Source organism: Pleurodeles waltl, chromosome 2_2, assembly GCF_031143425.1.
Source record: "Pleurodeles waltl isolate 20211129_DDA chromosome 2_2, aPleWal1.hap1.20221129, whole genome shotgun sequence".
Taxonomy (NCBI): domain Eukaryota; kingdom Metazoa; phylum Chordata; class Amphibia; order Caudata; family Salamandridae; genus Pleurodeles; species Pleurodeles waltl.
In genome coordinates this window covers 1,026,021,641-1,026,035,008 of record NC_090439.1, presented here as the reverse complement: position 1 = coordinate 1,026,035,008, position 13,368 = coordinate 1,026,021,641, and the positions used below count along the sequence as shown (strand labels likewise).

Here is a 13,368-nt window from a genome sequence, read left to right as displayed (position 1 = left end):
TGGTCATCAGCCTGCATAAATCTTTCTGGGCCCCCTATTTTGGAAGGTAGAGCATTAGACAGGGTAAGTGAGTTCATCTACCTGGGGATTAAGCTCACTAGAATTGTGTCTTGGTCGTCCCAGGCTGGGTGATTCTCACCCAGCACTCTGCTGCCATTTCAAAACTTTATCAGGCCTCTGGATCAAGACAGATTTCCTCCACCTTGAGGGTCTATTGAGCCAAGGCGGAGGGTGGTGCACCATAGGGGGCTGAAGTATGGGGCAATGCCATCCTGGCTCCCTTGGGGGTGGCCAAGAATACATTCCTAGGAGCCCTTCCCAACTTCCCAACAAACACTCCACTGGTCCCACTTAGGAGAGATTCCGGCCTTGAGACGTCTGTTCACAAGGCTCAATTTAGATCGCATCTGTTTTGGTGGAGGCTCAAATATTCCCCTGCCTATTATAGTCCCTTTCAGGATGTAGTAAATCATGAAGGGGTGGGTAAAATCAAATGGCTCTCCCATACCAAAACTCTGCTACATAAGATTGGCCTTGGTGACTTTTTCTCTTCCCCTCCTTGTTTATAACACCTCTCAAAATTTACCATTAAAAGCCTTTTGGGATTGTATGCATGTGGAAGAATCAGGAATGTTGGAGAGGGGTCCCTTGCTGATACTTTCTTAGACTTTAAAAGTGTCAAGGCATTTAAGCCCTTTTTAGATTATATAACTCTTAAATTATTTTACTTATTAATACTGTGTGTAAAATGTGCTTTTATGGTATTTTGTACCGAAATAAAGCTTAATTTTAATTGATTGATTATATAACTCTGCCAGCTGCCAAGGGTATATACCTAAACTTTGTTATAGCACACTTCCACTTCAGTCACTCCGAGTCAGATGGAATACCCGTTGTTGCGTCAGTACCATATATCCAACATGCCAGTAAGAAGAGGAATCCTTGTCCCATTTGCTATATTTTTGTATTTTATTGTCCTTCTAATGCACGTTCTAGGAAATCATGGATTATCCCTTTATGCAAACAACTGAGCTGCAGACAACATCTGGACACCTTACAATTGCAGCGCACAGACCCTAACAAAGAGGCTGTATGCTCAGTGCCCAGATATTTGTACTAGATCTGGTGCATCAGATCCAGAGCGCTGATTTGAAACCATGTATGGCTTAGAGTCTTGACTCACTTTAGTTATTTTTGAAGATTTCAATTAGATAATCTCTGAAGATAGTGTATGTCTTGCAATTGCTGTTTTTTTTAATATTACTCGGTATTTTAATTGCAGGTGTAGCACCTTCATTACAAAGCGCTACTCCGTTTGATGATATCACATGCTTTTTATGAATTATGACATTATGCACTTCGATCTTAATCCAGCCACGACATAGTATTTTTAGCTCGTAATTTTATTGTGTCGTTTGCGTCTTGATGAATTAGTGGAATGTGACAGACTTGGTTGTAAATTTTATGTTATCTTATTACTTATTTCTCTTTTATCTAATGATCTGTGTGTATTACGTGCCTGTACTTTTGTACTTTTGTGGTTGAAAAAATACCAAATCAAATAAATGATGATGAGTTCCAACCCCAGCTGTATACAGTGAGGTGGCAACCAGGCCCTTAGTCGACAGTTGCTTTGGCTGTGTACATCTGGGGGCAGGGGGAGTTCACTCTCTGTGCTTAGTTTATACTTTAGAAAAGTCATTGGCTAAATGTCCGAACTCCCACAGTGCAAGGCCAAGCCAGTGCAAGGCCAAAGGCAAAGCAGGATGCCCAGCCCCCAGTCAACTGTCCTACACCCCCACTACACACAGCCAAACGCTCTGCTGTATGAGGGGTTGGCTGTGGGCCATGTGCAGCAGATACGTTGGCCTCCAGGCCTGGCCTGCAGCCAGGCCCTGCACTCAACTACCCATGGACATCCAAACCCCAATCAGCAACCCCAAAAGGCACTCAATCCCCACAGTGCCCAACACCCCCATGCAACTATCTTGCATTTTCTTTATTTGTTTATTTCAGGTACTGCAGTACTGCTGCAGGACTTCCACAGTACCTGCAACACAAACTTCACCTCTATGGTACAACAGTAACAAGGATGCTTCTCCATAATGCAGTACCATGGGGGTGAAGCTTATGCAGTGGCTCCCGTGGGACTTTCACAGTGACTCAAGCGGAGGCCATGTTGGATCCTGTTGGAGTACCCAGTTTTTTTAAAATTTACATTCTGGAGAGGTACCCTTGGTACTCCCACCAACAACTGCAGGAGTGTTAGGGTCTTCTACTCCGTCCCCGTATATTCTGTTTTTCAAACCTATGTAGGACACGGGGACTGATTACCCGCATCCTGTGATGGTGGCTACTCGGATTCTCAAGCTTTCCCAAGTAAAAAAAAACACAGAAAAGCAACACAGTTCATGTTACATCACTGGCAGATAGAGACCCAACAAAAGGTACCCCAGGTCTTCATGGCCATGGCAGGAGCATATTGCAAGCCCCTGTGGCACAGGAGGGCCCAACCTTTCAGGCGGGCCCCATTGAGCCCAAGTCTAATGAATATCTCGGCGATTTGTGAGATGCCTGGGTCCCTCATGACTTTCTGTAGGGGGCCCCATCATTTCACATTAAGTCACTGCATTATAACCCACTCCAGTTTACACTACTCTACTGTCCCCTATTCCACTGCAGGGCACAACCTCCTAATCCAAGCCACTGTAGGCCACTCCATTGTAGGCCACTCCACCCTATGCCGTTCCACTGTACCCCACTCCACTCTATGCCAATGCACTATACGCAACTACACTCTACACCACTACATGTTAACCTATTCCACTGTACACCACTCTACTGGATAGAATTCCACTATATGCCACACTACCATCACTGTATGACACTCCACTGTACACTGCTACACTCTATGCCCCTCCAGTGTATGCCACTCTACACCACACTATTCAAATCTACTACATTACATGTGCACCACTCCACTCTAAGCTATTCCACTCTATGCTACTCCGGTCTGTGCCACTGCAAAGTTCACCACTCCACTCTACGCTATTCCACTATATGCCACTCTGCACAAATCCGCTCTATGCTATTTCACTGTATGACATTCACCTACTCATAGACCCTATGTCACTCGAGTTTATGGCACTCCCCTCCAAGATATTGCACTCTACTACACTCCACTGCACACCACTACACTCTATACTATTGTATTGTATGCCACTCCACTATATGGCATTAGACTCCATGCTATTCTACTGTATTACACTCCAATTTACACCACTACAGTGTATGCCACTCTACTATACGCTATTCCAGTGTACACCACTCAGGTCTATGCCACTGCACTCTTCCTCCTATTCCACTGTATGCCACTCCACTCTACGCACTACAGGCAACACAATTTCACTATACACCAATCCACTCTATGCTACTCCACTGTATGCCACTGCACTCTAGGCCATTCTACTCTGTTCCACTAAACTCTACAATGTTCCTCACTATGACACAGTACACTAAGCCACTCCACTGTACACCACTTCACTCTACACTATTACATTGTACTCCACTATACTGCACCCTGATTTGAGTGTACTCAACTCCCCTCAATGTTATTCCATGCTACTCTACAGCTCTCATTGCCACTCCACTATTCGACAGTACAGTCTACACCACTCCACTGTCTAACACTTCACTCTTTGGTATTCCACTGTACTCCACTCCACTCTATACCACTCACTTTTACACTATTCCACTGTATGCCACTCCACTGAATGCTACTCTACTGTACGCCACTATACTAAATGTTATTCCATTCTACACCCATACACTCTATCCTACTCCATTTTATGTTGCTCTACTTTATGGCACTCACGTCTATGCCACTCAACTGTTGCTATTCCACTCCACACTTCCCCACTCAATGTTATTGGACTGTACACAACTACACTCTACCCCACTCCGCTGTAACCCATGCCACTTTATAACATACCATTCTATGCTTTTTAACTCTGTGCCGGTGCACTCTATGCCACTTGACTCTGTGCCACTCAACTCTGCGCCACTTCACTGTGTGACACTCCATTCTACCCTACTCCACTGTATGCTATTCCACTTTCTGTAAATATGATTCTAGCAGTTGTATCTATGAGTGCTTCACTAACAACATATTGGAAACAAATTTAAATCAAAATAACATAATAATAAATTAAAATAAACCCTTAGTTTACATCAAAAATGGAAAGCCTGAGTTTGTAAATATTTACTCATGCATTGACATATTGGACTTTATCTAGCGCAATTTTATATCTCCTGATTATTTTCCATATGTGTATCACGTTAAAACCTCTATGTATGTATACCTCTCATGTGTGGTTATGTATTTAAATATTTATAAATTTTCCCCCCACTTCAGAGGAAAAAAGTGAACTAATTTTCCCAAACTGCACCAATCCACAACTCTATGACTCATCCTACTCCCCTTCCAAAATATCACCCATCTCCACTCTGACTCTGACTCCCAAACCTCCTAGTACTAAGAACTCCCGCATAACTCTTTCCAAACTCTTCCCTTCTCTATCTATCCATTATCCTATTCATTTAACTAACAGGCTGTCTGGCTCCTCCCAAACAACCTTTACGACTATGAACTTCTAAATAATCCTTTCTAAAGTCTTCCAACCTCTATCCACCCTTTATCCTATTTATCCAACTAACCGACTCACGTCTACCACTCCCAATACCAATTTAGTTTTCCTTCTACTAATCCACCACTAATTCACTTTGGGTTCCGGAGTAGCCTGCTACTAGCCAAAAAGAGCTTCAACTCTTGTCAGGGGTAGTAAGCATGTATAACTATATCTCAATTACAATTATAATATATATTGAAGATGCCAGGTGGAAATAACTAGGGTGGCATAATCTACATAGTTCATACCATAGCAAGCCTATAGCAAGCCCAGAACCCTAAAGGAAAAGCCCTCAATGCCGACTCCTAAACAACGAAGTCCTGGTTAACGAAAGCGGAACAATACTTTCCTTAACAATGACTTTGTTGTTTTGTGCCTTAACCACGCATGTGCTGAACAACGCACATGCGTGGTTAAGGTACAAACAAGGGAGTCGGCTGAGGAGGACGACGCGGACGACAGGACTCAGGTAAGTGGGGTGGGGGTGGGGGGTCGGGGTTTTAGATTTTGGGGCGAGGGTGGGGGGGTCGGGGTTTAAGGTTCAGGGCCGGGGGTCGGGGGCTCGGGTATTTTCTGGTAAGTGGGGCGGGGTGGGGGGTCGGGGTTTAAGGTTTAGTGCCGGGGTGGGGGGGGTCGGGTATTTTCTGGTTTGGGGGGCGGGGTGGGGGGTCGGGGTATTTAGGTTTTGGGGCGGGGTTGGGGGTCGGGGTATTTTCTGATAAGTGGGGCGGGGTGGGGGGTCGGGGTTTAAGGTTTAGGGCCGGGGGTGGAGGGTCGGGGTATTTTCTGGTAAGTGGGGTGGGGGTTGGGGGTCAGGGTTTAAGGTTTAGGGCTGGTGGGTATTGGGGTATTTTCTGGTAAGTGGGGTGGGGGGTCGGGGTTTAAGGTTTAGTGCCGGGGGTGGGGGTATTTTCTGGTAAGTGGGGCGGGGGGTCGGGATTTAAGGTTTAGGGCCGGGGTTGGGGGTATCGGGGTATTTTCTGGTTTGGGTGGTGGGGGGTAAGAGTTTTAGGTTTAGGGCCGGGGGTGGGGGGTCGGTGTATTTTCTGGTTTGGTGGGCGGGGGTGGGGGGGGTTGGGCTTTTACGTTTAGGGTGGGATTTGGGGTATTTTCTGGTTTGGGAGGCAGGGGTGGGGGGGTTGTAGTTCAAGGTTTAGGGCTGGGGTGTGGGGTAGGGGTATTCTCTGGTTTGGGGCCGGGGGCAGGGGTCGGGTTTAAGGTTTAGGGCCGTGGGTGGGGGGTCGGGGTATTTTGTTGTTTGGGGGCAGGGGTGGGGGGTCGGGGTTTTAGGTTTAGGGCCGAGGGTGGGGGGTCGGGGTATTTTCTGGTTTGGGGCCGGGGGTGGGGGGTCGAGGTTTAAGGTTTAGGGCGGGGGTGGGTGGTCAGGGTATTTTCTGGTTTGGGGGCGGGGTGGGGGGTCGGGTTTAAGGTTTAGGGCCGGGGGTGGGGGGTCGGGGGGATGCATGCAGGAACAATGGATGCCTATCACTAATGCCTTTACCTGGAATGCCTTTACAATGAAAAATCGTTGTTAAGGCATTCGTGGTAAAGGCATTAGTGGCAACAACGAGGTCTTTGTTCCGACCTCGTTGTTCAGGCACTTGTTGTTCTGGCAGGCGTCGTTCTGACATAGATTTGAACCCTAAAACAAAATACCCCTCTCACATAGCTGTGACATTATATAATGAAGTGTAGTTATTAAAATTCAGGTCTACTCGTTTTGCCAAGGTGTCACTAAAATGATAAACAGAAATATGTCAAGATGAACCAATGCAGTAACTTCTTAAGACGTCAGTCAACCGAAAACTGTGGCAGAAACAGTGTCTTAACTTTGTGCATCAAGGGCTCACTTTTTGCGACAGGACAGAAGAATCAGAATTGTGAACCTAGTTGGTGGAGTGCTAACTCGCAGTGTCCGATTATTGACGGAAAAAATAGTATATATTGTTCAAACTCAATTCAGGAAAATGACACTGGTTTCACTTTCTTTCCTAGCTATACAAAAGTAGATTCCTACCGTGGCCATTCACATTATTTTCATGAAAGAGACCCGTGAGGAGAAAAGAGAGAATCAGATCAGAAATACAGCACCCGCATGATAGCTTGTCTTAACTCTGCATCATTTTCCATCGCACAGCTGATCCTATACTACAGTTGTTATCAATGCCAGGTTTTTTCAATCAAAATGCTTGGTTTGCTGGGCTGCAATGTAGATGCCCTCGGATTTGGCAAACTAACATACATGTAGCACTCGCGGAACATTGATGATGGGAAACATAAGCAACTTCTATTTTATAAAGAGTTTATGAGAGAATATTAGTCATTAATATTAAAAAGTCGGTGTCAGGGTGGAGACACCTTTGCTGCTATATTTTATGGGCAGGAATATTTTTAAGCTGTTTAAATTTGAAATTAAGATTTCATGAACCTTACTTTCAAGTAAAAGGTTAGGTCTCAAAACACGCAAATAAATGTAAATGAATCAGATAGTGTACCTACATTTTGAAATAAGAGATGGATGCTTTAGTTTGCCAAAGTGGGTCACGCATCGCTCCATCTACAGCAATGCTAATAGCAGACCAATTGAAAAATCTCGGGATGACCCATGTTGTTCTCAAAGTTGAGGCATCAGGTTGTTTTCAGGCAATCAACAGGATTCAATTGAGGTTTTAATTTAGCAGGACCATAAAATGGAACTGAGCTAGCTGCATACCTCTCCTATTGATCAAAATGATTGTAGGAAGGTTATTTGAAACGTTTAATTTTATAAGAATTTAGTACGAATACATTAGTTAAAAAAAGCTTAAAATAATGTTTGAAATTCAAACTGTGATCCATAAATGTACTATTACAGTGACTTGGATCTGGTACTCAAAATGACTGGAGTTCAAATAATACGTTTGTTCTGCTGTTCTTACTTAAAGCTAAGAAAAATTAATAGGCAACATTGACAACAAAGCAACAAAGCCTGGTTGAGGTTTTAAAAAGCAAAGTTAAAAAAAACTCATTTAAAAAAAATGTTTTTCAAACTTGTGCTTAATTATTTGTAAAAGTTTTGATTCAGAAAGATTAAAAAAAAAAAATCTTTTTTCAAAAACAGTTCTGTTTTGCTCCAAATTTAAAACCCTTTTTTTCTAACCAAGTGCTTTTTGGTCAGTCCTTAATGACAGTTTTTGCAGCCTCTCCAGAGCATACAGCATGGGTCAATGTGATAGCACACCTTACCAATTATTTTCCTTCACTTTGAGTGACTGCACAAAGGTTTCAACATTTTTCACTTCCACCTAAAAATAATTCCTTTCTCTCATTCTCAAAGCTCTTTAGCTCTTTTAAAGTGTGTTTTAAAAATTTTATTTTTGTATATTCTTTTCAGAAAACACCTATATATTTTGCTTTCTACTAATACAGCCGCATTAATGATTTTGTTTTAAATGTAACGTTTTATTGTGAACATATGTGGCCTCATTTATGTGGCAATCTGTTTTCTTTTTTATTTTGGTGGTTTATGCTTGCAATAAACACATAAAAAAATAGAAATGCTTAACCTGTGCAGCAGCATGCTAAAGCCATTTCTGTCCATACCAGGGATAGAAGTTGAATATGGACCTTTTTCATTACTTGTTTTAAACTAAATGCATTTGAAATTAAAAGGCTTAACATTCCCAATATTGATTCAGGGGTAGCCACAGGGATTCCTAATTTTGCTACTGTTGTTGGAGGAATGTCACACATATTTTCCAGCTGGATCAAATATGGTAGGCTGTAGAGTGCTACAGTGTCCTAAACCATAGCGTGAAATTGTGAAACATCTGTTTCAGTTTTTTTAAGTATGTGTTTAATGCCTATTTGGAATAAGCAAGGGTCCCTCGTACAAACGTGGGAGTGGCAAACCACTCAGTGATTTTTGCACACTAACTTGTTTGTGGCTTCATCTTCATTTTACAACATGACTGATGTACTTATCAGTCCCATTCACAGGGACGAGACAAGAGCACCTTAGAGACTCTTTCTGAATGGCTACACATGTAGGAATGGAGGCCTGCAAGGGACCTCTAGTCATGCATTCACATGCACCGCATGCCAACTTATTTTTTAAAAATCAGCCCTTGTCCCCGTTATTTGCAGGAACATGGGCTGCTTCCAGGATAAAACATTGTCATTCAGCGAGTGGCAAAAGGGGCAGCAGCCACCATTCAGAAGTGGAAACTGTCCCATAGGGAAAGCTTCCAGTTTACAAAGTTGTTGCCGTCCCATTTCAGGTCTCAGTAGCTGATCAATGGTTAAACACTGCAATTACGTTTGCAGGCAATTAAAACTTTTCATACTAACATGCAAGTGAGAGCTGTGAAAGTAGTCTGTGACTGTGATTCTCTCAGTAATAGCTCAAACAACAATGGAATTTTATTGTGAATAATTATCCATGCAGAAAATGTAATCAATTTATTGATCATATATGTACATGTTTTTATACCCATTTACCTAGATGGCACTGAGTGTTTAAAGTGTCCAGAAGATCAATGGGCTAACGGCAGACATGATGCATGCATTCCAAAAACTGTTGAGTTCCTCTCCTACCGCGATGGTCTGGGTTCCACCTTGGCTGCTCTGTCTGTCATCAGTGGCGTCTTTCCTGTAGTCATCCTTGTTGTCTTCATCAAGAACCGCGATACACCTGTGGTGAAGGCCAACAACCGTGATCTCAGCTACCTACTCCTCGTCGCTCTTAGCCTGTGCTTCCTTTGTTCTTTGATCTTCATTGGCAAGCCCCAACACATTACCTGTATTTTGCGCCAAACTGCCTTTGGTGTTGCTTTTGCATTCTGTGTGTCTTGTGTGTTTGCAAAAACTATATTGGTGGTTGTTGCTTTTAAATCCACCCTTCCAAATAGCTCATTACGGAAATGGATTGGCTATCATCTTCCTAATGCAATTATAATAATCTCCACCTTTGTCCAAGTTCTTATTTGTGCGGTCTGGTTGGCCATTGCCTCTCCTTTTCCCCAAACTGACATGACATCTCACACTGGTGTAGTAAGCATCTACTGCCACGAAGGGCTAAATGTAGCCTTTTGGCTCATGCTTGGATACCTTGGCTTCCTTGCCAGTATAAGTTTTTTGGTTGCCTTCTTGGCTCGAAAGTTGCCTGACAGCTTCAATGAAGCCAAGTATATTACCTTCAGCATGCTGGTGTTTGTTTCTGTGTGGCTGTCCTTCATCCCTGCCTATGTCAGTACAAAGGGGAAATACATGGTCGCCGTGGAGATATTTGCCATCCTCTCATCCTCTCATGGATTGCTCTGGTGTATATTCATGCCTAAATGTTATATTATACTGTTCAGGCCACATATGAACAGCAAGGACTATGTCTCTGGGAAAAGGAAAACTACTGCGAAGAAAAATGCTTAAAGTTTTCTTTTAGAGATGGTCAGACAATTTAGAAAATAAGATGACAACAAAGTTAATTTTTGCTTTAAGATAGAAGGTAAAGAATATAATTCATTTTTTTTGCTTTTAGCATTTATCAGTTTGTGAATTCACTAATATTTCAGCTTGGAATAGAAATCGCATGCAGCAGAAAACTGATATTATAGGCCCTTATTATAAGTGCAGGTCTAAAGACCGATCCCTGTGCAAAACCGTTGATTACACACCCTCAGAGGTTTCCTCTGATAAATTCCGGCAGGTCATACCTTGCAAATTTAGCGGGAGGGAAAGGCCTATAAAAAGGCAAAATTTGCGGAATGCGGTATGCCAAATGCCTATTCCGCAGGTTATGCCTCATTTTGGAGGGCACAACCTTTAACACACGATAATTATCGCACCTTTTAACTTCCAATCGCTGTGATATTGGATTTAAAAACGTTCGGGATCTCATAATGTGGCTTTTTTAAAAGGTGCCTGGCTCTCATAATGAGGGCCTTAGTGTAAACAGGAAGTTTCCATTCATAAACTGATGAACAAGACACATCTAGCTGAGTCAACTCCGGCAAATCCAGAGTATGGTGGATCAGCTTCAGGGCTGGCTTCAGGGCGCTGTGACCTCTCCCACCCCAGCTCGGGAGGGAGCGCTGTAGTTTGAAATGACCTATGGGGTAGAAAGCGTCTGCAGCAGAGTTCCTTGTGCACTCTGCAATTTGCAGGCGATTACAACAACATCGAGAAAAGAGGGATTAGGAATATGTCTAGTCCAGTTTAGACTCATTATAAAGTAGTGCAGAAGGTTAATGTGCCTGCTGCAATCAAGTGTAAAAGATCACAGAAGTGTATTTTATGTGCATATCTCTGTGGTTTACTGCTTTTGTTATAGAGATCCTTTTGTTACCTGCAGTTCCTAAATTGCAGTCCTTCTGATATAGCACAGTGAGCTATGAACTGGTGTCAATGAGCTGCATGCAAACTGCAAGCATAGGTTTAGAACCTTTATTTGTACCTCAGTTTTTGATCATCCTAATTTTGCTAAAAAAAAGGGCGCACTTGTGCACAAATACATTCTTCTTAGTAAAGCCAGACTAAGCATTCATAAAGTATACTGCCTACCAGTACAAATGACATGTGACTCCCACACCTTGCGGACCTAATTGTCTTATGTTACATTTCCTGTGTATTGATTTACACATGTATGATTCATTGTCTCTGTATAATGTGTGTGCGTGTGTGTGACGTAAAGTGCGCTGCCATCATATACTGGCATGAGTAGCGTTATAAAAGAAATGAAATACATGTGAGGGAAGGTTATGATAAGATGAAGGCATCATTGGAGGGTGGTAATGTAGAAGGAGGCCACTAGGGGGGGGCACCATAAAACATTTTCGCACGGAGCACCAGCACCACTAAAGTCGGCCCTGTTCAGCTTAGAATCATAACCTGGAAGTTTGATCGTTCAGAGGTTCTTCTACTGCACGGATGCAAAGTTTATGTTCAACCTTATCACTCCTCATGCTTAAATGCCTTGTCTCTGATCGTGGTAACTTAACCTGCTAAAAACCCTACATTTATAAAAGATGCCTGCGGACGGTGAGCCTTTAGTGTTATTGATGAAGCTGAAATGAAGGTTTTACATTTATTAGCGCTTAAACGTAGTGTGAAATAATCATGTGTGACTTTAACCGAACTAATAAAGATTGTACGGGGACAAAATGTGTCCTCAGAGTAGTTTGCCAACATTTATAAGCGTGCTTTATATAACGTGATTTATTAGAATTGCACTAATCCGACCTAATCATAAACGTGTGCTACGATTTGCTTGCTTGAAATGTTTTAGCTTAGCATAACTTTAGTGCAGGCTTCGGCCTAGTTGCCTGGTCTCACGATTTAGATGCTCGTATTTTTCCAATGTGCTAATAAACGTGTATTTTTGCTTGAAGCTGTACTTTTCCACTGAGATCGTTCACATGCTTATCTTAAGGTTTCGTGCCAGCTTGGCATTTTTCTCTTTGCTCCAAGGTCGATCTGCAGGTGCGGACAATGGAAGCTCTGAAAGTGAGTTAATTGGTATAAAATGTTGCAACTTGCGTACCCGTCTCCAAGGATAATGTATGCTTAAGTAAAAGCTTGAGAACTGTCGTTTTTGATTGGACAATTTGAAGCTAACCTATGAACCCTCCAATGGAAGACCCTACTGGATTTGAACTATTGTCTATTTAAACCAGGTGCACGAGAGGAAAGTAGCCATTTTGCACCCAGCAACCATCACTCGTCATCTTTGATGATCGACGCCATTTTGAGAGACTTTGATGCTTTCTCTAATCAAGAGAAAGAGACTTTGAGTAATTCTCGCCCTAGAGACTTTAACTTTGATTTGATCCCTTGCATGAAGTAGTAGTAGTTTTATCTTGCCGCCGTGAGGCAACTGCCCCGTCCACCCCTGCCCTTTTGCCCCGTCCCATACTGATCGAGAAACGGTACCTGCGAGACGAAGACTTCCTTGAATGCTGATTGTAATTGGTAAATATGAAAGGAAATTGTACAATTGCATTGTGTTTCTTTTAGGTAACCAACTGCTGATTTTTGATAAGATCCCTAGTTAGGAGTTTTCCAAATTAATGTTGCTAAATTGTTTTGCATGAAGTCCCACATGCTGATGCCAATTTGAGGATAGATGAGGATTCCCTTTGCACGATGCAATTTGAGACCTTGTTATGCTGACTAATGTATGCAATTAGCTCATTACAGATTATAGTTTTAGTGATTTGCATTGCTATTATCGAATGCCTTGTTATTCAAATGCTGCATAGATTGCATCTTTTTCGCCGTTATGGACAGCTATTAATGTTCATTTATGTTTACCATGTGGTGTTGAGACACATTTATATTGTGCTAGCTTTGTTAATATAGGGAAATAAATTCACTAACTTTGAATAAACTGGTGTGGTCATTCCTGACTGAAAGGTCAGGGTTCGCCGAAATGTATTCTGGATTAATTGTTAAGTGTTATGTTGATCAGGGCATTGCTTATGTTCGTTATTGATCATTGGTTTAATTAAATTGACTGATCTCGGGCGAAGAGTCCCACTTAGCCAAAAGATTCATCGGCCTAAAGAGCGTCCAAAATACAGGTAAATTATTAGTGCGGAACGCTCTATCAGTAGATGGTAGCAGAGGACGGTTCCGCCTTTTGGGACCCCTCACTCTTAAAGTACATGGTGTTGAATTAACGATTACGCCCTTTGAGACCCCACTC

The 13,368-nt window shown here is 42.6% G+C and overlaps 1 protein-coding gene across 1 annotated transcript in view; it reads left to right on the top strand.

Moving 5' to 3' along the window:
• The window catches only part of LOC138278150 (extracellular calcium-sensing receptor-like), a 274,452-nt gene extending 264,358 nt beyond the window's left edge, over positions 1-10,094 (top strand). Inside the window, exon 6 of the mRNA XM_069219244.1 lies at positions 9,172-10,094. Coding sequence (XP_069075345.1) covers positions 9,172-10,094 — 923 coding nt within the window. The remainder of the gene's footprint in view (positions 1-9,171) is intronic.
• The last annotated feature ends 3,274 nt before the right edge of the window (positions 10,095-13,368 follow it).